This window comes from Mycteria americana, chromosome 2, assembly GCF_035582795.1.
Source record: "Mycteria americana isolate JAX WOST 10 ecotype Jacksonville Zoo and Gardens chromosome 2, USCA_MyAme_1.0, whole genome shotgun sequence".
In the NCBI taxonomy this organism is placed as follows: domain Eukaryota; kingdom Metazoa; phylum Chordata; class Aves; order Ciconiiformes; family Ciconiidae; genus Mycteria; species Mycteria americana.
In genome coordinates, this window is record NC_134366.1 from 26,062,213 (window position 1) to 26,088,670 (window position 26,458).

General features: G+C 45.2%; 2 protein-coding genes across 2 annotated transcripts in view; both read left to right on the forward strand.

Annotated features, from left to right (window-relative positions):
- CDK14 (cyclin dependent kinase 14) overlaps positions 1–7,176 on the forward strand; it is a 357,378-nt gene extending 350,202 nt beyond the window's left edge. Inside the window, exon 15 of the mRNA XM_075492799.1 lies at positions 7,067–7,176. The gene's annotated coding sequence lies outside the window, so the exon portion shown is untranslated. The remainder of the gene's footprint in view (positions 1–7,066) is intronic.
- A 14,325-nt stretch (positions 7,177–21,501) lies between these two features.
- Positions 21,502–25,588, forward strand: FZD1 (frizzled class receptor 1). Its single transcript, XM_075492798.1, has one exon. It carries the CDS (start codon positions 21,853–21,855, stop codon positions 23,638–23,640), a length of 1,788 nt encoding a protein of 595 aa, XP_075348913.1. The 5' UTR covers positions 21,502–21,852; the 3' UTR covers positions 23,641–25,588.
- Positions 25,589–26,458: the final 870 nt, after the last annotated feature.

A 26,458-nucleotide genomic window follows, 5' to 3' on the forward strand; every position in this document is an offset into this window, starting at 1 on the left:
TATAAACTAGATATATTAACCTGCTTAGCACAGCTGATTTCTTGAGATCCTTTCCAGCCCTGTTTTCTGTCATTGAATCTGGGAAAGCAGCTGCTTGTTTAAACTATGCAAGGAAGTGTATGGGGAACATTAAGAGGCATGGCTGCTGCTTGAGATGCTTCTAATGATTGCTTTGTAAGTCACACACTTTTGTGACTGAACTCAGAAACAAGCTGCATCTTAAAAACAAACAAACAAACAAACAAAAACCCTGGCCCATAAAGCAGGAGCATGCAGTGTCTGTTGTTAGAGATGAGTCCCAATGCCACAATCTGGTTTTCAAAGCAAAGTACTAGCTCTACCCATCCTTCGCTTGGATGAAGATACTGCTTGTGAAATTGGAGCGAGGATCAGAAGCCAAAAAACGTAGGTGTTTGGGCTTAGGATTTTAACTCTAACCTATCAGTACTGATTGCTTTTACAGACATTGTATTAATGTTGAGGAAAAGAGGAGTAGAGTATAGCAGATGAAAAGAGTGACTCCTCTTCCAAACACACACACTCTCCTGTTATAAAAGCATATTATGGGAAGATATTTCTGCTTAGGGTTGATTTACTGAAATGACATTTTCATTTTAAGTGTCACAGACACTTGTAGTGTATTTTGTGCTGGTTTGGGTTTATTTTCCCGGTTGCCATTCATTTCATGACATTGCCTGGGACTTGGAGACGCAGCCAGCCAGATCTGCTGAACACATGCATACTAAGGAAGTGGTTTCCCTAGTAACAATAACCACGTAACAGCTCGCACAACTTCCTGCCCTTCCTTACGGGATTTGTTTGTTTGTGTGTTTCTCACTCGGTCAGATGGAGGAGACACCAAAATTGGAGCTGGCCAAAATGCATCCAGGATGAGCTTACTGGAAGCGGGGAGAGTAGAAAAAATGACTGCTGCATTTACAAGTGGTGTCATTACAGAGTTTGGCTTTGTTTTGGTTTATGGGAGTAATCCAGGGACATGCTCATAGCTGCCTCTGAGCATGGACTGAACAGACTCTAGTACAACTCAAGATTCTTATTTCAGAACTTTTTTTACAGATGCTTTTTTTCTTTTTTTACAAATGAAACTATTCTCATAATGGATTAAGTGCAGCTTGGAGACAGTAATCAATTAATGGAAAGCAGAGTGGGGGAACAAATATATACATGAAGTATGCAATCTCAGTGCAGGACTTACTGCTAGCACTTTAGAGAAGGTGAATTAAGCAGCATTTGGGAACGTGGATGGATATGTTTCTAGGTTCAGACTGCTAGTTGGGGGTTGTCTGGCTGGCACTCTCTTGCTATCGAAGAAGAGGGGAGATTTATTCTCTAATATATTGTAAAGTATTCCTCAAAGAAAGTAGCTATACCGCTGTTCAGGTAGGGGATCCTGGTAGGCATGTTATGTATGATCATTAAATTGGATTATCTTTTTAGTCTTCTAATCAACCAATCTATTTACAGCTCACTTGAAGCCAGGTGGAGCAATTTGCAGCACTAATCCCAGGTATTAAATCTGCTTCTTCAGGCACTGAAAAGCTGAATTCCTCGATTTCATAGCCATTGTTCATATATGTATATTAATTGTTGTGTCATGACACTTTTGTGTCATTTTTAATATTAAAAAATAAAAGTTTGTATTACCTGTCAGCTCTCCGTAAAGCTGTGTCTTACTTAAGATGGGTCTGTTCCTGAGCAAGCTGAAATGATTTTATCTGTTGCTAGAAGGAAAAACTGATAAGGGCCAAACTGCAATCAGCTGTGAGTTTACTGTTAAGATAATAACATGAACAGACACTGTGCAGAGATCAGCCATGCTTTGCTTTTTCAAGATCTTTGACCACAATGAAGTCATGACATTATCTCAAAGCCAACACATGTAACTCTAGTCATACAGATATTTACAGCTAAAAATGATAAGCTTGATCCTGAGAGATGCTGGATACACCCGTCCTTGCTGCTTTTAACGGCAGTTCTGGGTGTTCAGAGCCTTTGGATCAGACTAGGATCATCTCGACAAATCACAGTGAGGGAGACAGAGAGGAAATGGCTATCAGAAAACCAAAGACAGGCTAAGATTTTATCCTTATCAGACTGAGATGATGTGGCTCAGAGCAAAAGACTGATTCTTTTCCCAGGCTATATCAAGTATCAAGACTGGCCAATGCACTTTAGTTCAGGACAACCACATTTGTAATTAGGACTTACACTCTCCCAGCACGTATAACTCCCACTATCACAACATTATCTTCTCATCGCAGATAGCATATTTTAAACTAGGCATTTTAAGCAGTTGTATTAGGGTCTTCTCCTGTAAAGCAGCTGTGTTGGAATCCTTATCAACCAAAACCAATGTCAGACCTGTGTGCAATATGATCCTGGCAGAGAACAACACTGTTTCGTGCTCTCGAGATCGTTGACAGTAATGAAATTATGTTGTTGTCTTCCAAGTTGAACATACATTACGTCCAGTCACGTGAGAGGACATTACTTTCTTAGATTAGTAAGAAAGCAACAGTTAGTAAAATCTACCTTTTGATTTTACAATTTCCCTGAAGGTACAGAGTCTTCCAAATTATTGTACACTTTACAGAGTTTATTTCTTTGTTTCTGTTTGCAAAATAAACTTTGTTACTAATAATGAATAATTAAATAAATCCAGTGGGTTTACGTGTCTGATGACATGTGCACATCAGCAACAATCCTATAAATGCATATGCAGATGTGAGCATGAATTCAGATGAGTGCGGGAGCATGGCTGTATTCAATTCTGAAAATAGTAATCCAGCTCCTAATTATGTAAATGGTTTGCTATGCTGATTTAGGCCAGTATATTCTCTGTTTTCTAATGGTACATCAATGGACCTAAAGACTGTAAGTTGCCAAAGTTGAATCAGATGTGTAATAGAAAATTTGAAACATTTACCATTTTGTTCAATATCAAAACATTCTTGTTTTCACAGTGGTGCAATGTGGGTCTTACAGTGTAACAGGAGCTATGAATAATTTGAAAATGTGTGATATCTTTTGTATATCACAGATACTTGTCTCATGGATAAGGAACTTTCCACCATAGGAAGACTTTTATATGACTCCCACTTGTTTACTGTAAAGAGAGAGGTGTTGCATCTGCCTATGTCAGTTCTCCAGTGTATTGAGGTCAGCTTCCATTCTCCTTGGCTCTGATGCCTGCCTGTATAAATACAAATTCCATTTCCATCCTTTTATTTTTCTAATCAAGGGTTTGTCATGCAAAAGAAGATCTGAGGTGACTGTGTTTTCCATTATGCAAAACATGCCATTATGATAATATCTTCAGGACAGTCTTATAAAGGTGCCCTGCCCAAAGAAATCACAAATGAGAGCAGTGAAATAGTAGACAAATCCTGCATAATTTGCCCTCTCATTTAACATTCAGGCCACAGAGTTCACCCTAATTTGCCATACACATTTCCTCTGACATTCTAAATCTGTACGCATGGTAAAAATAAGAATTGGCAGCTTTCACTGAATAGAATTCTGTTAAGTGCTTATCAAAAGAAGAAGAAGAAAGGGGTTGTAAAATGCAGTCATATTTAGTACATCCTTCGCTTTCTTTTGCTTTCTCCGCTAAACTCACACTTAGTAAAATCTACAGTCAATGAAATTTACCTTTTGAGCTCAAGTTGTTTCCATTCAGAACAAAGTAAAAAATACGCCAGCAAAGAAAACCTGGTATTTCTTAGAAATTCTCTTTTCTTTCTTATGCCAAATCCCAAGGGGCAGGGCTCCACAGAAAGGGAGTTTATTTTCTAAATGCTTTGAACACAAAGCTCTTACATTTTCTAGGACAAGATGTTTTCCTAGACAATCTCAATATTGTACCTTTGTATTAATACTTTTGTCGTAAAGGTGAATACAGGCACGTATTTTATTGTATATATTTAATTTCCATTAGATGTCATTTCAGTTATTCAGATATGAATTGGCTTACAAGCAGACTCCTGTGAAGACTTGTGTCTGAGTCTTGGCAAGCACATCATATTTCTGCAGTTTCTGTGTATTTTATTTGTCTGTTCTCTCTTCTTACTGTGCAGTTTTGTGTGTTGTATGTGCATGTGTGCTTAATACGTAGGACAATGGATCTACACTGACTTCTTTGTTTTGCAAAACTTCTGAATTCGTGGGGTTTCTACAAGTTTTTAATGGTGATACTTGTTTCTGACTATTTCTATAGCCAGACAACTAACTTCTAGGGCTGTAGAAAACTTAGGCATTTTAATTATCATCCAAAATAGGTAAATGATCCTTTTTTCTCTGGCTGTTCTAGCGTGTCCTTCCACATCTGGGGAACAGTATGCCATTGGTAGTCATTCCTATTCAGGGATTATTCCACTATTAAACAGAGCTTAATTTAATGCAATGTCCAGTCATGAACTTGATATGAGCTTTTAGGCCTTGAATGCATTTATTTTTTCTTTTTTTTTGTGTCATGTATTGGTGTGGTCTGGTGTATCATCATCATTATAATCTTTTTAATTAAAGTCAATCCCTTGCCTTGATTTCCTGACTCAGTCTCTGATCTTTTCAAATGTTTTCCATTTCTACCTGCAATCTTTTGAAGAGCTTCCTCTCAACCACCTCCAGTCTTTTGCAATTTTATCTCCTTTAATGGAGCTGTTTTCAGTCCATGAAGTAATAATAAATTTTAAAAAAACCCATATGGATATTAGATGTAATATAGATATTATCCTTATTGATCCATAATCTCATCAGCTGCTGTGCAGCATTTGTGACTAAGGTACATGACTGTTTTAATTCGTCTTTACTCATCCATTGATGCTGAGCTGACTGATGCTGATGTGAATAGAATGGATAAGTGTGGGACTAGACTTCTCTGTAACTTCCCTTATGTTGCATGTCAGCACAGTATGCACTCTTCCTTCTCCAAGATGCAGCCATTTCATCTTCTTGGAACTAGTTTTAAGTTCAAGTCTACAAAACCAGTTTTCCAAGGTGGCAAATAATGCTTTCATTAAATCAGACATATTTGCCAGTGGTGCCATATCATTTACATTTACTGAAAAGCTTTGCTATATATCTTTCAAAATTATGCTCTCCAAGCCATCTGTGCTGGTTTTGGCTGGGATAGAGTTAATTTTCTTCCTAGTAGCTGGTATAGTGCTGTGTTTTGGATTTTAGTATGAGAATAATATTGATAACACGCTGATGTTTTAGTTGTTGCTAAGCAGTGCTTACACTGGTCAAGGACTTTTCAGTCCCATGCTCTGCCAGGTGCACAAGAAGCTGGGAGGGGACACAGCTGGGACAGCTGACCCCAACTGGCCAAAGGGCTATTCCATACCATATGGCGTCATGCTTGGTATATAAAGCTGGGGGAAGAAGAAGGAAGGGGGGGACGTTCGGAGTGATGGAGTTTGTCTTCCCAAGTAACCATTATGTGTGATGGAGCCCTGCTTTCCTGGAGATGGCTGAACACCTGCCTGCCCATGGGAAGAAGTGAATGAATTCCTTATTTTGCTTTGCTTGCATGCGCGGCTTTTGCTTTACCTATTAAAGTGTCTTTATCTCAACCCACAAGTTTTCTCACTTTTACTCTTCCAATTCTCTGCCCCATCCCACAGTGGGGGAGTGAGCGAGTGGCTGTGTGGGGATTAGTTACCAGCTGGGGTTAAACCACGACACCATCTAACAGCAACATTCAGCTTCATGATCAGTGATTCCCTGTCCTCTACTCCTAAATCAAACTTCGACTTACCTAATTGCTTGATTTTTCTACTATTTCTTACCGTACTACAGGAGTCTCAATACGCACCTTTTATAATTAGTTATCTGAAACTCCACATGATATCCTCACCCTCTATATTGTATCCGCTCAAACCAAGTCAGTTGTTTTCCTCCAAAAGCTTTAACCCACCTTTATTACTCCCCTCCCATCAGTTGTCAAGAGTGATAATTTGATCAATACAGCTTGCGTCTGCTGTGAAGTCACACCGTTTCTGGCCCTCTGCTTCCTCTGAAACTGGCCTTAATCTGTTAGTAATTATGTTCAGGATTATTTTTTTCCACCAGTGACTAATGTTAAACTTCTGTAATTATCTGGATTGGCAGGATCTTCCTTTCTTTAAAGCTGGTACAGGTATTGCCTTTAGCTGCTTACCTGCCACTTCCTTGTGTTCCTGTACATCCGTGTATCTGGTTTTTGGCTGCTCTGTTGGCACTTGCACTGGCAGCCTTCAACAGCTCGGCCATTACACTGTCTGTTCCTGCAGCTATCCCACTTCTGACTACTTCACTGCTCTTCTTGCTTTTCTTCATCTGCAAACATAAGTAGAACCAATATATCAAACAACATAGCTACCAGGACCTTTCAAGTCAGTGATGTCAATGTATTTTGTACTTTATTAAAAAAAAACATGATCAGGATTATTGGACCAAGCCCCAGCTTATCACGTCTGTATGCATGGCTAATATATCCATATTTATGTTCTTTTTTTGAGATCTGATTTCTTCAAAATGGTCCCCAAACCAAGTTTCCATCTTCATGGGACATAAGGAGATAGCTTCTGAAAACCGTCCCATGTGCATTAACATGCATTGTTATGCAGCCAGATTTAAAATTCTTGGTTGGAGCAGGCAGTTGTATGAAGCCTGAAGGCCAACACAGGCCATCAAGTCTGCTCTGTGGATCTCCATGGTTTAGCAAGAAATGTTTGGATGGGAGCTTGCTGCATCCATTGCCTCTCCTGCCATCACTGCTGCCATAGCCACTGCTTCTCTCCTGCCGTCAGTGTTCCAAACAGCAAGCCAGCATGGCGTTGGTCGGATACGGCTAGCAAAATGCTCGCAGCACTGTCTGCTCTCTCTTCTCCCCAGTGGTTCTGACCTTAATTGAATTTGGATGGAGAAACTGTGCCCCAATCAGCTACCAGGGCATAACAGGTTTCTGTGCAGCTGCTGATCTGTGGTAACTGCTCATTCTTAGCTTGTGGAAAGTGCAAAGGAAACAGGGGTGTGAAACCATAAAAACTTCTCCATCCTACAGGTTGCGACTCCAAAGTCGTGCTGTGGTCACACACACAAAAACAGAAGCACCTCTGTCTGCAGTCCTGGGCATCCAACTCCAGGCAGATGCTCACTGCAAGAGCTTTTCAGGTACCATCATATTTTTACTAATTCTTCTTGACTTTTTTTACGCACTCTTCCTAACTGCCACACTGTCCATAGCCAGTAAAACAGCCAGGCTTTCTGAACCAAACTGGGGAGAAGCTCTGGCAAACTCAGTCTCATGGAACCACTGTGCCTGGTCAGAACCGGGCATCTTCTGCCCAGGTCAGTTCAAACACTGCCTATTCCCCATGCAGGAGCGCAGCAGAACTGTGAGGTGAAGCACAGATGAGAGGACATATTCTGCCTCCATTGCTGGATGATTTGAAGAGTAGCCCTGCAAGAGAGCATATTCTACCTGCTCAGTACCAAGGGGATCAAGTACCACAGTATATTCCCTGGAGGAAATGGTTGCAGTTTCTTGGCTATGAGCATGTGAACAGGGCTGTGCTTTCTGTTTCACTGTCAAGACTATTATCTGTAAAACTGTACATTCCTTTAATTAAACAGCAAAGAATGTGTTTGCTTAATCCTACTTTCTATTGCAAAAACATATGATAGTGGAAATGATGGATTCTGGTGTCTGCCAGCTCCCTGATATCCTTATGTGTTTTAGAATCTAGGCAATTAGAGCATTCATGTGGTAATTCCACCATTATACTTTTCACATTAATATGATAATTTCTTCTGAATTGTTTAGTCAAATTAATTGCATTGAGCCTTATTTCAGGTATACCAAGCATCCTTCCAAAGAGAGTTATTAAACTACTAATTTTTATCTCACTTAAGGATTGCCTTAATAACAACATTCAGGAAAGCTGGTTCATGATCTGATATGGTGATAGCTCCAATTTTTATATGTGTTGTGTTGTCAGGCAGCTTGTGAGATAATAGGAAAGATCTACTCTTGGCTAGGGAGAGGATGAGATGTGAAGTTTTCTCTGCTGGAGTGCATATGCCTTCAGACATCAAAGCTTTTAAAATTTTCCATAGAGCAGAATGGAAATGGGACATTTTATCACCTGGGGTGCTGCCTGCTCCCTATTGCTTTGCCTGCCCAGCAGCTCCCCAGGGCAGGAGCAAAAGCAGTTCAGATCAGAGGCCAGAAGTGGGGGCATACTCCTGGCTATGGCTGTGGGCATCCACTGACAGTAGATAGAGGCCAGGACAAAAAATAAATGATAACTGTTTTTCTTGGGAACTTTATAATGACAACAAACCTCAATAAAGAAGCTCTATCCTGGGCAATTATAAACCAAGCACCCGCAGGAGATGTTTCTTCACTCTTTAAAGGCTCTGACGTTCAACTCGGATCTATCTTTTCCTCCGGCATGGCATGGAAATAAACTCCAATCGTGTAGCACTGTCAGTGTCTATTATAATGACTTTCTTGTTATAAGATAGGATAAATGTCTGGGTACAAAATGGGAATCTCCTAAAATACACACCCAATTTCTTCTTCATTAGTCTACAGCAACATGAGAAAGCTACGCACGATGCGTTCAGAGGCAGACGCTACATAGGCTGCACAGAACTGGCCAGCGAGCAGCAGTGAGAAAGACACGGCTGTCTCCTGGGAATGCAGAAGGGGTCTCTGAACAATGTCAGACATGAACAATGTCCGATATGAATTTGGAAGGGTGACATTTTTATTTATTTTTATTGGGTGATTATCCAGTTGTGAGAAATACAGGCCAAGGGTCTGGGAAAACTAATTATGTCTGGAATTTATCTTGATAAAATATAAAGGCAGATTATGTTCCTTGGGTCAAAAGCTGTTAGCATAAGTATGAGATTATGAGTTCCTTGGTTCTTTACTGCTTTAAGAAAAGAGAGAGAGGGGATTTTTAAAGAAAAACCAAGAGTAGTGAAATAATGACTATGTGCATGCAGAGCGAATTTGTTGATTAGGCTGGTAGGTACTTCTACAAAATATTATTTTTGCTCATTTTAGGTGTCATGTCCATTACCTCAGCCAAAAGGCTGTTATCACCATCCCTGTAGTAAATAACCCTCCCCATGGTTTGTCTTCTTGTTTCTAAAAGATCATTGGATTCTCTTGGACTGTTGAGCTCAAGAAAAATGGAAAAAAGTGGTAGATGATCCTTTTAAAGGCAAAGTACATGCTGAAGGAAAACTCATTTTTATGTGCTGTCAGTGGCAGCCAAATGTGCTGTCAGTGGCAGCCAAAGTACCACTTCCTTTATACAGGCCAAAGGAAGAGGAGGTGAAATATTTGGGTACACACTAAAGGCTGTGTACCCATGAAAATTCCACTTCAAATCCCAGCCAAATCTTCTCTGACTGGCTTGAGATAAATAATCACCCAACACTAATCCGCAAAGTTAAAATGTTTTTTTTTCAATCTTGTTTTTAATTGAGCAATTCCATATCCAAGTTTCTTGCCCAATAGTTACTCCAAATATTTCAAAATGTAGTTTAGATTTGAATCCTGAAGACGACAATCTCAGCCTACAGTTGAGTTGTCATGTTGGTGATCATCATCGCTGACCATCTGCCTCTGGTCAAATTTCTTTTATTGAGCCCTTTTTCATTTATTCCTGGAGGATTTGCTGCACAGTATGACAAATACCCGTCTGTCAGTGGCGTGTTCTCAACTTCATTGGTTAGGCTTGTTGAGGTGCAGTTAGGACTCTTTGCTTCCTATCCACAACATAAAAAGGATAGAGTTTGTGTCTCCTCTTGCACCATTTAATCTTTACCCACAGCTGCTGCTTCTCCCATGAAGAGACCTGCTCTACAGCGTGAGTAGTGGCACTGGGAGATCCAGTCACAGTAGATGTATCACAGCTGATCCAGCTTGTAAATTAAGTCCACATGCCCAGTCCAGAGTCCCCTCACAGCAACAGAGGAGAACGGCCCCTTCACAAACAGTGGTCTGCAACCCACATTGGTAGAGATGGCAAGACTGCTATGTACCACTGTCCTTGGGGTTTCCCTTCCTATCAGCTGAGAATGTGTGTGCTGCTTACGTGGTCTGATGTGTATTTAAATTGCTATTGACAATGGCATGCTGAGAGACATTTATTAGTTAGAGCATAAAGGGGAGGTATGGAGAGGAAACTGGCGACAAAGCAAGTAAGTAAATAAATATAAACATGCTTAGTCAGAACATTCATCTGTCATATTGACTGCTTTTAAGATAAGAGAATAGATATTAAGCAGCTTGTATGCTACTACGAGAGAATACAGTTTAAGGTGGTAGCCTGGCCACAGACTAATACTGTGACTTTATCTAAATCCATTGCAGAGTCCTGCCATTCGTAGCAGGGGGGAGGTGATCAATGATGGCCTCAAGTCCTGTTGCCCCTCTTTGCAGGGGACTGAGTCAGCATCAAGGTGACTCAAGGCCTTTTCTACTCCCAGGTCCCTCAGCCTGGTGCATCCCTTTGCAGTACTGGAAGGAATAAAAGAAGAGGGATTTCTCCCCACATTTTTCACCTCAGCAGTTGGTCCAGCTGTGTCTAGATTTTTTTTTTTCAGGTCAGAATAACTAATGATTAAATTTGCTTTGTGAAGGTGCAGTTCAAGCTGCAGCGTCATGATTGCTTGACGCCCATCAAAGCTGGGGCTGTTGCCGCCAGAGGCCATCCCCTCCTCTCCCATCTTTCAGCCGATGCCTTCCCTTTCCCCTCTGCTGGCACTAGCACCCCTGCAGCATTGCCAAGAACTGGAGAAGGGAACTGTGCAACTGGAAGTGTAGTGGGTTTTGCTGGTAAGCTTTCAGCTGGGGCAGCGCACCGCTCCCCTTCTCCCCGCTGCCCCGCGGGTGTTGCTGCACGCAGCAGGAGTGGGAGAAATGGCCGGGAGTGGGAGGAAGTGTGGGACCATCTCCCTCAGCGGGCTTAAAACAACTGTGATTCACAGCCCTCCACAGCTTTCCAGGGAGGAAAAATAGGCCTCAGGAAAAAGAAATGTGTGTGCCAGCTTTAGGTTAAATTCCCTTTTCTATCACAGACTTCCTACCTGACTTTGAACAGGTCATTTTAATCTCTTTCTGCCTTAGATTTCCCTCTCCAAAATGAAGACAGAGCAGTACTTTTATCTTTCAGAAGAAACACATTAGAGATTTTGAGGTGCTGAGGTGCCCAAGTACTCTGGGAATAGGGGCACAGAAAGACTTTTGATAGGTGTGCAAATATTTTTACAGTGCTTCTGCCTCAAGCTTCCCTTTTTAATTGCCTTAATTGTAGACAGCGTTTGTACTGCACAGCTAAGTTCTTTGTAGCTTAACATTTTGTAAGTATCCGCACTTTTGGCAAATCATTGGTGTAACTGAATTCCAGATAATAGAATTCAAGGTATAAAGGTGAGATATGTGGCAAAAGATGGAAGGGGTTTTTCAGGCTTTAAAAACGTTTTCACTGTGTTTCAATTTTCAGTAACTTTCAGTGGCGTCACTCAACAACAGAGTGAGCAAGCACTCCACGGTGAAAACACCAGCTGTGGTCTATTTTACATGCAGTTACCTTTCAGTCAGTCGTTCCATAGCATTACTCACCCCATCCGAACCTTAGCTTGACCTGAGATCAATGCAAGCTCATCAGACCTGACATTGTCATCTTTTTTCCAACAGAGCTAATGTATGGTTTTGTTTGTGACCAGACCCATCGCTTACAGGGCTTCAGACTAAAACTTGCTTTAATACAGAGCAGACAGAGTGGTGGTTTGGACCACAACCATTTTTCCAGAAATGGATGATAGCACTGCATCAATACTGTCGCTGTGGTCCTCTTCCTAGTCTAAAAAGATCTGCTCACAGAGTAATATTTGAAATGTTTATCCCTAGAAAAAATATACTTGATGTAGCCATAACAAGTGGTAGAATATCCTTTTTGCCTCAGAATTTGAGATTAGAATGTCTATATTTATAGCTAAAGGAGGATACCACTAGAAATAAATATTTACTAAGGTGGTGATACTATTACAAGGGCAGATCTTCATTCAAGAAGAAAAAGTCAGTCTTGTATTTACAAAACTCAAAGGAGAGATTACAGACTCGTTATTCTGGGATACCTCTGTCCAACTCTGGCAATCTGATTTTAAAGGGCTGATTACCAGAAAGCACAGGCACCAGCACTTTCTACGTGTAAGGTCCCTGAAAGATGCTGGGACCAGGGGTATTCAAAGTCATTGGTCTGAAACTGCATGTCTACATTTTCTCTCCAGCTTTACCACATACTCTTTTTTTGACCTTGGCAACACACTTCATTTCTCCACGTTTAAGTTCCTGCATTTAGAAAATGGGGATTAAGAACACAGATGCAAAGCTGGTCTAAGTTTATTGATATTTGCAGCTTTCAGAGCTCTAATGGGTGGCATTGTACAAAGGCAGAGAGTTCTTTACATTTTACTGAAGTGATTCATTTTTCAGCTGGGCACAATGTTGTAGTGCAAATCTTCAATGAGTGCGGCTTGCCAATTTGAAGAAACAACTGATTTAACTAAATGGTTTTTCAAAGACATGTAGAGAACTTGGTACAACCCTATCACGGAGATAAATTTATATCAGGCTGAGTGCCTTGTATTGATTAAGCTTATGTCAGCGAGGAATCAACTTGCTAATTCCATGAAAGGCACTTTTAAACTGAAATAAGAGTGTCTACACAGGGGGTTAGTTTTATATCGGCACTTTTTTCCCAAATAAGACAAGCCTTTAAGCCCCATATCCCTAGTGCTGTGCATTTCAAAAGAAAAAAAAAAAAAGTAAGAGAAGTGGCATAGTAGGCATGGCAAAACCAATTAGGTTTAAGATACATCCTGTCCTTGGCACTCTGAGTGCTACATTGGCTCAGAATTAGGCTTGCTATGATTTGAAGCATCTTTAAGTCTGCTGCTATTTAACACATTATGGGGGAACACAGTTCTGTCACAGTTTTTTAGTGGCTGAAATGATGCTGACTGGTATATCCCAGAGATGCGGGTTCAAGGCTGTGGTTTCATGGCAGCCTAACTTCTACTGCAGATCAACTCCAACTATGAAATCTTTGTATCATGCAACCTGGAAGCCACAAATCCATCATTTGTAAGAAGGAGGGAAAAGTGCCTCCCAATGCAGTTCAGTAAACCCTTTTGCTTGTTGTGGCAGTGGTGTAGACAAAGTTTAGGACGAGCTGCTGCTAGCCCTTCTCTGCCAAAAGGAGGACCCAGACCTCCAACTCTTGTCATCATATAGGTACTTGGAAGGATATATGTGTAGGCACAGTGCACTGTATTGCCAACTTTTAAGCAAATATTTAAATCAGAGTCTGCATTTTTAAAAAATCGTGATGTAGTCAAAAGAAGAAGCTATACAATTGTAAAAAAGTATATGAACAGAAATATAAAATTTCAGTGGCTTTGCAGAAATACTTTGTCCATCTGTCTATAACAAATGGCAGAGCAACAGACAATGTCCAAAAGAATCAGCAAAGTGCTTCCTGAATTTTAACAATGATTTCAACATTAATTGATAACAACACATAAGAGCCAGAAGGTAGACATCCCTTCTTTTCCCTTCCCATCCCTTTCTATTGCTTTCTATTCAGTGTTCATATTTTTATGTATATCCTTCCTCATGAATTAAAGAGCTTCCAAAGTTGAAGAGTAAACAAGAAGTCCTCGTCTCCTTCACTTTCCTGGTAGAGTACGTAAAGATGGAATTTCCCTTGCTTTCCAAGAGTGTGACTGGACCTTGCTTCCAATGGTGTGACTACCACTGAGAGTCGAAGTGGGAAAAAGAGGTGTTTTCCTCTGAAAATACAGAAGTACATAAGCATGCCAGAATCTTCTGGATGTTACAGATTTAGACAGCCAGCTGTTGCAACAGCTGTGTCTCCCGCATATGGACTGATTCCTGCCAAGCAGACTTGAGGGTGTTACTGCAGTGGTATACTGCTGTCACGGGGCTGTGGCTGCTGAGACCAGCCAGCCCTGACATGACTTGGATCAGTCCAGTGCGAGACTTTGAGATAAGGAAGAAAACCTTGATAGACTCTGTGTTTGGCATGCAGCCAGCTGAAGGGAACAGAAGACCTGGGACACTGAGATGATGTGGCTTGTCCTGCTGGTCTTCAGTGCTGGGAGCTCCACAATAGTTTCCTTAATGTCAGCAATACCATATGAAAGTACACAGAATTACAGTAACCATCCCTGCAGATGGTAAATGTGTCGCTTTCCACAGATAAGTCCAAATCCAGTAAAAATTACACAATCTTGTTAGTCACTATGGAAAACAGAGACGTCACAAAATCCAGAAGCAAAGAGTCCAGATGCGCACTGATGTCCAATAGCTTAATGTTCTGACAGGGAAACTAGGGGAGGAGAGGCTTGAACACTTTGCAGTTGGGCTGTATGTTGTGAATGCATATGTGAGCTATACAGAATGACCTCCAACACAACAGGGAATGAAACTTCATTATCCTTAAGGTAACATTCACTACTATGAACTTTGAGATTTTTCTGAAATGCTTCTTTTTCTCCTCCTTGAAGACTGTGGGATCAGGCTAAGGATGGTTTATCCGGTGCCCACGTGAGATATCCGATACACTGCTAGAGGTGCCGCAGTGTCGAGCAGTCACTGTGCAGCCGGGCTCAGACAGTAGGGGAAATGCTAACTAGGAAAGTCAGCTGCAGAACTGGGGGAAGGTCTAGAACACTAATCCTGTCTATCCTTAAGACAATTCATTTCACACAACCAGCGCAAAGTTTCTGAAAATAATTTACTTCAAAATACAGCTGACCCCTCCTATACGAAGAAGAATGTATTTAGGGGAGAAGTGCTTACAAGCAGATCCTAGTGGCGCATTCCTTTCGGTCTTGCTGGGCAGTTTGCCTCTGTTTACACTGGTTAAATATTTAAAGCTATCTTTCCAAAGTAAAGCAAAAGCCCAAAAGGTATTTTCTACAGTGAAAGTCGAGATTGAAAGTCGAGCCACATTCCATGGAGAAAGGCAGATGCAGGCTGCGAATTACTCCCTGCTCTGGTCTCATCCTGCTCACTCTCTAGTAACATTCATGGAAAATACATGCACACCTAAAAGACACAGAAAAACAACTTTCCTCCACTCTATCCCCCCACCTCACACACATACCTTTTCAATTTGTGTATCTTGAAATACTAATGCAGAAAATGTGATCTGAATCTCATTTACATCAGTGGAAATGGGGAGTAATTTCACTAACAGGAGTGTACTTAAAGCACGGCAAAAGCAGCGTGCGACCAGAAGTAAAAGCTCATCACGTAATTTCTCCTTGCATCACAGCCTTGTGAAGCTCTACTCACTTCCCTTGCATCCGTGCAATCAGCAGGTCTACTCCTGGGAGTAAGGATTGCCGGCTTAGGCCCTTAAATCAGCCTCTCTGTGTTTGAAGAACAAGAGAGAGGCTGTTTTCAGGCACTGTATGTAACTGTAGAAGAACTCACTCAAGAAAGGGAAATAAAAAGAGAGTAAAAATGTTCGCATTCTCTCTGAACAAAATGAGCTGTGATCTGCAATTGCCCTTTTAAGAGTTGTGACTTTTTCTTGTTCTCTGGAAAACTTCTGGCAGCAGCAGCCAGGCTGCAGCCCCTGCGCCTCTCACCCCAGCGCAGAACATGTCAGAGAAGGCAGGCAACATACGGCTTTAATTTGCAAGGGATCATCTACATTTCTTCTGAAGAGAAAAGAAAACCAAATCAAATCTCCACATACTCAATCTATCTTGAATAAACAGCATTAAGGGAAAAATGCTGCGGGTATTGGGAGGAAGAAACTCTTTGTAGTCCGCTTTGACTGCGCATACCATTTCTCCTCGTGCCTCTTTAAAGCATATAAAATCACTGTAATGGGGGGCTGACTTACACGAGTGCTAGTCAAAGATTGCTCTTTATTCCTAGCCCATGCTACACGGTAGGACTTTGGGTTACAATAGGTGTCACACAGCAGGAGTAAATTACCACTGACTTCAGTGGCTGGAGCTGCATTTCCATTCTATTTCTCTTATTCCCACAACCCCCAAATACAAATAAAAGAACAATTTTTAACTAAATTGACAATCACAGACTAATACAGCCAATTAATAAAAGGCACATATAAAGGCATCTGGGGTGAATTTGAGGATAAGATGACCTGGGCCACCTGATGGTAAGAGAATTAGTTGGTATCTTGTCAAATGCCTGTTAATAACAACTGCCTCCGCACTGAGATGACTTTCTGAGCGCTTGGCTGTACAGCCTTGAGACCCTTTGCTGCAGTGAGTATTCTGGCTGCTGACTGCACCATCGCCTAGGGTTCATGTTCAGCTCCTGCTGATTTTCTTTGCCAATCGCTGCATGTGTTTGTTATTTTTGTCAGCACAGGCATACTTCCAAGAGTCTTCTAGATGTTCCAAGGAATAGTCAATGTCCAAGGTAGGCTTTTAAATTTTAAGGATTTTGTTCTTCTGGCAAGACCAAATCCAAGAGATGCTGTGGCCCATGGCCCTGGGGCAGATGGCTATGTCATTGGCATGTTGCAAAGTGAAACATATCTTACCATGCAACTGTAAAAGCTGCTTGGGATACTTGTCCAGATAATTTCTCTCCAGAATTTTGGTCTGTAGATCTATGTGTCAACTTCTAGGGTCAAACAACTTAGTTTAAGGAGTTTGTATTACCTGGATTAAGGATTTTATCACCAGAAATACATGGTAGCTTTAATATAGCAATGTAAGGGGGTACCCTATTTCATCTTACAATTTCAGATGTATGACACTGTAATCACCTCTCTTGCATTTCATTGTATTTGCACTGTTCATACCGATTCTTCAGCAAGCATCCTTGTCTATGCATCACGAGGACTTGTGATGTGTACTGCCAGCACTGAAGAAAGAGATGCCAAAATGAGACCCACCTGAGCTGTGGACCTGTACTGTCTCATTTGGAACCCCCTAGGTCACTCTGAGAGACTTCATGAATGTAGCATACACATTGCTGCCCATCACAGATTACACACTTGAACCCTTCTCTCTACCAAGCTATCAAAAATCCTTTCTTTCCACCCAGAACTAACACCCCTGCCCCCCCCCAACATTAACTCTTCTTATCAGCCAAGATTCATGCTCAACAGGAGACAAAAATTAAACTTGTCACACTGTATTATGATGATCATACTTTTAACCTCTTATTTAAATTACAAAATCTTGAAACAGCTAAAAAGCTAATTATCTGAGCATAACTTTTGCTTTCATTTGGTGGACAAACATACATTTCTGTTATCATCTGTGTTTAGATTTTATTCATTTGCATGGTCACTAGCCTTACTACAAATATAGTTTGTGCTTATATTGCGTTCTTTGTATGTAACGTAGACCTGTGAGATAAAGCTGAATAATTTCCTCTAGAGAAACAAGTTTTCCTTAAATGCTGTGGAAAGGAAGCATTCACTCTATCCTATTTCTGCCAGCCACTTAGAAGAAAACAGGAGAATACTCCAACTCCTTTTTGCCTTGTTTCTTTCAAAAATTAAAAATTTAGATACCTTCTTTCTTTTTGGCCAAAGATTTGTGTCGTTCCCACCCCCTGTAAAAACAGTACAAAACAGTACAACACAGCACCTGAGGAGAGCAGCATAGTGAGGATGCTACCGGGACATAAACAATGTAAGAGGACAAAACTCGGTACTCTTCCCACGTGCCAGAGCCCTAATTTCCCCTACTGTCTACTGTAACAAGTAACAACAGCGCATTGTAAAAACTGAAATTTCTTTTAAGGTATGATTTTAATGCCCAAATTCTGGTTTCTCTTAGAATAGAGGACTGTATTTCCATGGGAAGGAGAAAGAAGAGTGCCTGTGCTTTAAGGAAGATACTATTTGTCTGTGTAAGAACATGATTACCATTGTACTGACCCAAGCAAACCTGGCATCCAGTTCAGTCACCTTTCTCCAAGAGTCACCCGAGGTGGATACCTAAGGAATCATTAAAAGAACAAGGCAGACACATAGTGATAGTCTCCTGTGGGTATGATGTGCAGTACTAGGGTTGTATGAAGAAGTAGGATCTTTTATTAGACCAAGGTATATTGGTGGAAAAATTAGACAAACTTTTGGCCATACAAACGTTTCTTCAGGTTAGAAACACCAGCTGCAGCTCCCAGTTAAGAACAATGGCTTAACATTGACTAAGCTATTTATTAATTAAAGACAGCTCTGAAAGGAAGAAGATGGCAGCTGTAGAATAGAGAGGACATTAATGCTGTTAATGATGCAGAGGATGTTAAGGATGGGAGAAAGAGTGGCATTTATTAGCTACGCAAAAAGAAGAGACTATTACCTTACAATCTGTTGATTCGGAGAGAGGTGAGCAGGGGGATGGAAGCAGAGGGAAATTATAATCTACTATCAGACCGGCATCTCTACTGAGTCCCCGGTTTTGGGTGTTGGGCAGAGTTAGGAAACCTAGTTCCCATGCTCACTTCTATGGGACAAGTTCTGTAGTTTCCCTAAGGATCAGGACTCAAAGATCAGAGGGGGCAATGTCCTGTTTTGTGAGAAACTCTCCCTCAGCGACAGCACAGTGTTTTGGTCTATAAAGACCGTCTCTGGGAGTTCATGCTGGTGCCGAGTGGTCGTTTTCAGCAGCAGAACTACCAGGAAGGCAGCTGTGCACAGGATGAAGTATGTTACAGTCCTGAAACTGCAAATGTAAGATCGGAGGATGCTGATAGTTTGATGGCAGGGGGTGTTCATTGCTGTAGTAGCGGATGGGCATCAACACGCCTTAAATTTTCTTGCTCAGACACGGTTTAAACTGATGTGGTGTTTTGGACCACAGAGAATTACGCTTCTAATGATGAGTTTTGTGATTTGGGGTGCTTGAAATGTAGGACAAGTGCTTCTGGGAAGATTCCTTCCACACAGGATTTTCTGTTATGTGAAAAATCATTGAACATTTAAAACCAGCAAGTCCTAGGAACTTTCCTGAACTTACCAGCTCTCAGCCCTTGTTCTTCACCTCACAACACCCCATCCCTTCCCATTTCCACTTTTTCTTTCTGAGCTGGTCTCACTGATACATCCCTATCTAAGCTCTAAGCTGTTGTTTGCAAGTTGTGTTTAGGTCTGGTAGATACGGCTTCAGAACCAAAAAAATACCTTGTTAACACAGAAATTCATCTGCTTTTCCTTCTATACCAGTTGGTCTGAAAAAAGCTATTACCTACATGTACAAACCTTGTCCTGTATACACTGATCTTTCTCCTACAACAATCTTCTGGCTTGTTGCACACACCAACTTAGAGCAGCAACTTTTCAGCATTTTTTAGTTTGAGAAGTGAGTATTTCCTGAATATTTCAAATGCAGATCCCCATAGATAGAATTTCAGCCAACTGATGATGGACTTAGGCACCTTAATTACCTTTCCTGGATTGTGTGATGCGTCCCCAGGTGTGAAGACCACAGGCAGAAAGTCACGGAGGCTTCCCAAGACTAGTTAGAAATTCACACTCATTTTCTATGAGAAAAAGCATGTATAATACTTGTTCCTATCTAAAGATCCAGTGTTCAATTGTTTTAGGATGAATAGGAAAACAATACTTTCATTTAGGGCTGAATATAAATTAGGTTTTGTCCTAGAAAGGAGTTAGCATTTTAATTTCTGGTGTAGAGCTGAAGAGGAAAATCTGCAGCTTAAAACTGTAAATACAATATGCAAGGAATCGAACTTTTTCCAGCAGAAGATGGAAAAAGACATCATTTGTGCGTATCATTTTTGAGCTACAGTCCGCTGAGAAGAGAGTTCTTGACAGAACTCAATGAACCTCAGTAAACGAGGACATCAGCAATCGACTTATTTAAGGTTGTGCAGTTTCTAAACATGATCCCGCTCCAGCAGTCGTTACACAGCATAGATCTTGCTGTTAATTAGTTTGAATGTGGGACAGCACTGCTGGGAGAAAGAAAGTGGTCCAAATAGCACGGTCCAAATTTTATCTGTAGCTATCCAAGAAATATGGATGTCTTTTATTAACCCTTACCACCTGTGACAGCTAGAAATAAATGCTGGGCTTGCCTTATTCCTAATGGATTTTTGCAACTCATTAGCGTATAAAGTGGAAAGGGTGGGAGCATGCTGCAGAGAAGGAAGACAGCTGGCTGGAGAAGTTTCACACCTGGTTCAGCTCTGAATGGCAGCATTAACTGTCGGACAAATATGAGGACATTCACATCCAGGACACAGAAGCTCGGTTACTGAATGTTTGGAGAAGGTGGCAGGATTCTCCCCCTCTTCTCCAGGAGCACCATTTTTTATTATTATTGAATTCCAGTGAGTACAGTAAATCCCCCATTCAGTCGCCATCATTCTTCCGGACTATGCCATTTCGGAAGAGCCAACAGGACCTCCATTCTGCGCGAGCAACGGGGCTTTAGATGCGCACAAAGAAATGGCCACTGTTGGCAGTCACTGTATGCCCGTTCACCCCCTCCCCAGAATATAGTGAACATAAAAAACCTGACGGGAGGTATTTGCAAGTCCTGCGGCATTCATCTTGAATTAAGTCGGACTAGCTGCCCACTGGGCAGAGGGAGGAAGGGGAAAGGGAAAGCCCTGTCGTGTTATTTCGGTATCTCAGGCTGCTGCTGTAGACAGGATAGGAGGAAGACGCACGTAGAACACCGGCAGTAAGTCGGTAGCGAGATTCTTGGAGCGTCTCTGGAGGGAGGCGAGTTTTGGCCGCTCGCACATCACCGGTTGCGCGTGTGAGATGTGAACATCGCGGTCTCTGCTTTCGAACTGCCGCCGCTCCTGCCCGCGCCCAAAGTTATCGCAATAAGCCTCCCGTCTGGATTTCAGCCCAGCAAAGGCGCTGCCCGATCGTGCGCTGCTCCCTGCAGCAGACCCCGGCCAACAGCGCTGCCCCCCCCGCCCCTCGCTGTGTGGCAGACACCGACCCCCCCGCCCCGGCCCCTGCCGCGCTGCGAGCGGAGCCGAAATTCGCGCAGCTGCCTTTCCGCCGGGGGAGACGCCGAGTGCGACGGGCCCCGGACCCCGCCGAGGCGCGCAGTTCAACGGCCCCAACTATCGTCATCGCCGGGCAATCCAAAAACACCCCCCGGGACAGCCCCGACCGGCACCCGGCGGCTCCGCGGGGCAGCCGCCGCCGTCCAGCCGAGCGTCCCGGCGGGCCCTGCCCCTCCGCGCTGCCGACCGACGAGGCACGGCCCCCCGCCCCCCCCCCCCCCGGCGCCGCACGGGGCCGCCCCCCCTCCCCCCGCGGCGGGGCCCCCCTCCCCCCGCGCCGCCCCCGCCGCCGCCGCCTTTGTGCGCGGCGCGGGGCAGCCCCGCGCCCGCCTGCGCCCGCCCCCGGGTGAGGCGTTGGGAGACGGTCCCTTACGCAGGAAAGTTCAGCGTCGGTTTCAAGGCTCCTCCCTCCCGGCGCAAGGCAGACTGCGGGGCGCCTGGAAACCGGTCGGAGGGAGCGCGGCGCGGCGCGGCGAGGGGCGCGGGCTCGAGGGGCCGGCACAAATGGTCAGGCGGCGGCGGCGGCGGCGGAGGCGGCGGCGGTAGTCGGAGGCGCGGCGGGCGCTGCCGCCGGTGCGGGCAGAGCTGCGCGCCGCGGCCGCGCGAGTGGCGGCCGGGGCTGCCCCGTCCCTGCCCGCCGCTCCCTTCATGAGTCGCAAGTTCGGGCCGGGAGGAGCAGCGGCGGCGGCGGCGGCGGCGGCGGGGCGGCGGGAGCCCGGCTGGGCAGGCGGCACCGACTGAGCATGGCCGAGCGGCGCGGGCCGGCGGCGAGCGGCGGCGGGGAAGTTGGCGGCGGGCGGCGGGCGGGCGGCGGCGGCCGGTGCCCGCGGCTGCCGCCGCCGCCGCTGCTGCTGCTGCTGCTGTGGGCGGCGGCGCTGCCGGCCGGGGGCCAGCCGCCGGCGCCGCAGTACAACGGCGAGCGGGGCATCTCCATCCCGGACCACGGCTACTGCCAGCCCATCTCCATCCCGCTCTGCACCGACATCGCCTACAACCAGACCATCATGCCCAACCTGCTGGGCCACACCAACCAGGAGGACGCGGGGCTGGAGGTGCACCAGTTCTACCCGCTGGTGAAGGTGCAGTGCTCGGCCGAGCTCAAGTTCTTCCTCTGCTCCATGTACGCCCCGGTGTGCACCGTGCTGGAGCAGGCCCTGCCGCCGTGCCGCTCCCTCTGCGAGCGGGCCCGCCAGGGCTGCGAGGCCCTCATGAACAAGTTCGGCTTCCAGTGGCCCGACACGCTGCGCTGCGAGAAGTTCCCGGTGCACGGGGCCGGCGAGCTCTGCGTGGGGCAAAACGCCTCCGAGCGCGGCACCCCCACGCCCGCCCTGCGCCCCGAGAGCTGGACCAGCAACCCCCACCGCGGGGGCACCGGCGGCGGCCCTGGGGGCTCGGGGCCCGGCGAGCCCCGCGGGCGCTTCTCCTGCCCGCGGGCGCTGAAGGTGCCCTCCTACCTGAACTACCGCTTCCTGGGGGAGAAGGACTGCGGGGCGCCCTGCGAGCCCGGCCGCCTCTACGGGCTCATGTACTTCGGGCCCGAGGAGCTGCGCTTCTCCCGCACCTGGATTGGCATCTGGTCGGTGCTCTGCTGTGCCTCCACCCTCTTCACCGTCCTCACCTACCTGGTGGACATGAAGCGGTTCAGCTACCCTGAGCGGCCCATCATCTTCCTCTCGGGCTGCTACACGGCGGTGGCCGTGGCCTACATCGCCGGCTTCCTCCTGGAGGAGAGGGTGGTCTGCAACGAGCGCTTCGCCGAGGATGGCTCCCGCACCGTGGCACAGGGCACGAAGCGGGAGGGCTGCACCATCCTCTTCATGATGCTCTACTTCTTCGGCATGGCCAGCTCCATCTGGTGGGTCATCCTCTCCCTCACCTGGTTCCTGGCTGCCGGCATGAAGTGGGGCCATGAGGCCATCGAGGCCAACTCCCAGTACTTCCACCTGGCTGCCTGGGCTGTGCCGGCCATCAAGACCATCACTATCCTGGCCCTGGGGCAGGTGGACGGGGACGTCCTCAGCGGGGTCTGCTTTGTGGGCATCAACAATGTGGACGCCCTGCGGGGCTTCGTGCTGGCCCCCTTGTTCGTCTACCTGTTCATCGGCACCTCCTTCCTGCTGGCCGGCTTCGTGTCCCTCTTCAGGATCCGGACCATCATGAAGCATGACGGCACCAAGACGGAAAAGCTGGAGAAGCTGATGGTGAGGATAGGCATCTTCAGCGTCCTCTACACAGTGCCGGCCACCATCGTCATTGCCTGCTATTTTTACGAGCAAGCTTTTAGGGAACAGTGGGAGAGGAGCTGGGTCACGCAGAGCTGTAAGAGCTATGCCATCCCCTGCCCCAACAACCACAGCAGCCACCACCCGCCCATGAGCCCCGACTTCACTGTCTTCATGATCAAGTATCTCATGACCTTAATTGTGGGCATCACCTCGGGCTTCTGGATCTGGTCTGGGAAAACCCTGAACTCCTGGAGGAAGTTTTACACCAGGCTCACCAACAGCAAGCAGGGCGAGACCACCGTCTGAGACCCCCGCCCGCTGGGCCAGGGGGACGGCGGGCGGACGGAGGACCGGGGCTCTGCCTTGGGAAGCAGCTCCTTATCCAGCCCGGGCAAACTTTGGGGACCGCGAGTCGCTTGCACAGGCGGCGGGGAACGGAGGACGAGCCAGGTGGGGACCCCTGCGCCTGGGAGCGCCCGGCTCTGCCCTCCCCGCTCCTCTCGGGCTGTCTCCTGTAGGAACTGAACGCACTGTCAGGTTGGGGGAGAGGGATGTAAATAGCCTCTGTAAGATTTTGTAAGTATATTTGTATTTAAATTACAAAAATCTCACTTTTTTTAATTATTTAGGACACTTTTAACCCGTTTGCGGATTTTGCTTCCTCGCCCCCCCCCCCCTTTTTTTAATTTAAAAAAAAAAAAGGCGTTGGATTTTTATTTGGTAGGGCAGGATGGGGAGAACTGCCGGTAAGAGCAACCAAAACAAACCCCTTTCTTCTCCCCCACACAGGTTTTGTAATGGCTTTGCTTGGAGTTTCAGTTGCATGAGCAGCAGGGCCCGGAGCGAGGCTGCTGCCGCTGCCGGGGGCGCCTCCTGACGCGGGCTGGGCCCCGGCCCCGGGCCCGGCCTGCCGGCGGAATGTGGCGGTGGAGGTGGGGCTGGGGAGGAGCGCCGCTTCCCGCCTCGGCGCCGGCCCCGTGTGGGGGAGGACGGACCGCCGCCTGGCCGCGTAGCGGGGAGGGCAGACAGCCGCCCGGCCGTGGCGCGGGGACGGCGCTTCACCTCGCCTGGGCCGGCCGCAGCGGAGCCGAGCCCCGCTGAGCCGGGCGGGACCCGCCAGAGCCTTTTTGGGGGGTAGAAATAACATCGAGCCCCGCCCGGCGGTGTGCCCGGCCTTTCGGAGGAGGGAGAGCCTCTCCGCCGTGCCCGGGGTGCCCGGGGCTAGGGGCATGGGCTGCCGGCTGCCCTCTTCCAGTGATATAAAATGTATTTAAATGCGCCACACAGTTCAAGAGGAGTTGGCCCGTTTTGTTCTCGGAGTTGAGGTTTAACACCGGCTGCACCTGTAGCACGTCCGATGGCTTAGGAGGTGGATGGGGACACAGGCACACCGAACTTCCCTCTTGTTGTGTTTTTTCTAAGCCCGCTGCCCGGCGGGGAGCTCGCAGCGGTGGCGGCGGCGGAGCGGGGCCGGGGCCGGGGCCGGGGCTCTGCGGGGCGGCCTGCGGCTGCTCCCGCCGCCTCCTGCCCGCTCCCCTCCCTGCCGGGCGGCCGGCTGGGGTCAGCAGCGTCGGGGGGTGCGGGGTCAGTAAAAAGAGCTTCGTCGGAATAAAACGCAGCATTCAGATGGTTTTTTTTTTCTTAATTATATCCATAAGCTGGCTCTTCGTTTGGGAAACACTGGAGCTATTGCCGTTCCCCTGAATTTTAATCCATTACGCATTATGAGGGTGTGATGATTTCTGCCGGTAGTAAAAACAAAGGAAGGGAAAACAGAAAACCAGAATGTTTAAGCACTCTGGTGGGATGTGAGACCTCTGCTGTCTTTTTTTCCCTCTTTTTTTCAGTACGGTAATAACATGGCATACTGCAAAGATACCGTGTGTGCAGTATATCTACTACCTTGTATGCTCCTGGGTGTGTGGGATTGTGCTTCTTAATACAAAAAAAAAAAAGGTTAGAAATGAAATTGTAACTTTCGACAGATGCGTTTGAATATTTAGTCCTCTATATGAAAAACAGCAGAATGCTTCTCTCCTGATTGTATTGTTTTCAACTTTTTTTATATTACAAATGCCTGTATTTAGGTTCATAAACATATCTATGGCTACCATACCCTGAAATGCAAAATTATTTGAATTTGGTATGCATTTATTTCTGTTCATTATCACAAGATCATCTATATTTATAGAGGAATAGAAATTTATATATATTAAATACCATATTTTTAATTTCTCTGAAATAAATTGAGGTTTTGTACAAAATTGTCTTGTCCCTTTACGTATTCCTCCGACTAACTCAAATACTGTGTGAAAGCAGTGTATATACTACAAGATGTGTGGGATTCCTTTTTTCTTTTCTTATGTTGAGTTCACAGTAACAAGCTGGAATTCAGTGTAGGAATTCATTGTGCATTTTGGTTTTTATCTCTGGGCCAGTCTAGATTAATCCTTCAAAAGAAGTAATGTAAACTGTTCAAGATCTCTGACAGGGTATGGTCGGTGGTGTGAAATCCAAGAAGAGATCTGCTATATGGCAGGAGAAGAAAGAAGCTCACCAGCTCTTTTTTTTTTTTTTTTTTTTTGTTAAAGAAAAGGGTTCTCTCAACTTAGCCTTTCTTCTCCCTTTCCTATTAAAATAATAAAAAAAGATTTTCTCACTGCTCAAAATGACACAGACTATGTTGCAATATTGTCAGAATATTTAAATAAGTAAAATAGCTTTGTTTTTCTGAATTTGGAATGTTTGGTAAATCCACAGCTAAACGATATGTTCATGGAAGCATTTCAGCTTTATGGAAAGTACACGCATTCTTAAACCTTTCAACACAACACATCCTTTTTTTCTGTTTTTTTTTCCTAATTTATTTTTTGAAGTGCCATTCTGTAAGCATGGGTTTGTTAGGAAAGACTGGCTAATTATGAGACTTGATTTCTGATTTCCAGTGTTATAAGGTAGTACAGCATTTCATGCTGTAGATCTGGAGGAAGATGTAAATGATTTTTGGCTCATTTACTTTTTTCAAATCCTGATGTGTAAACAGCCATAGAGGAGTAAGGGAAGCTTAACAAAATTTCTCTAATGAAGTGAGACAAGAGGGCAGGGTTTTTTTCGTTATTTTAAA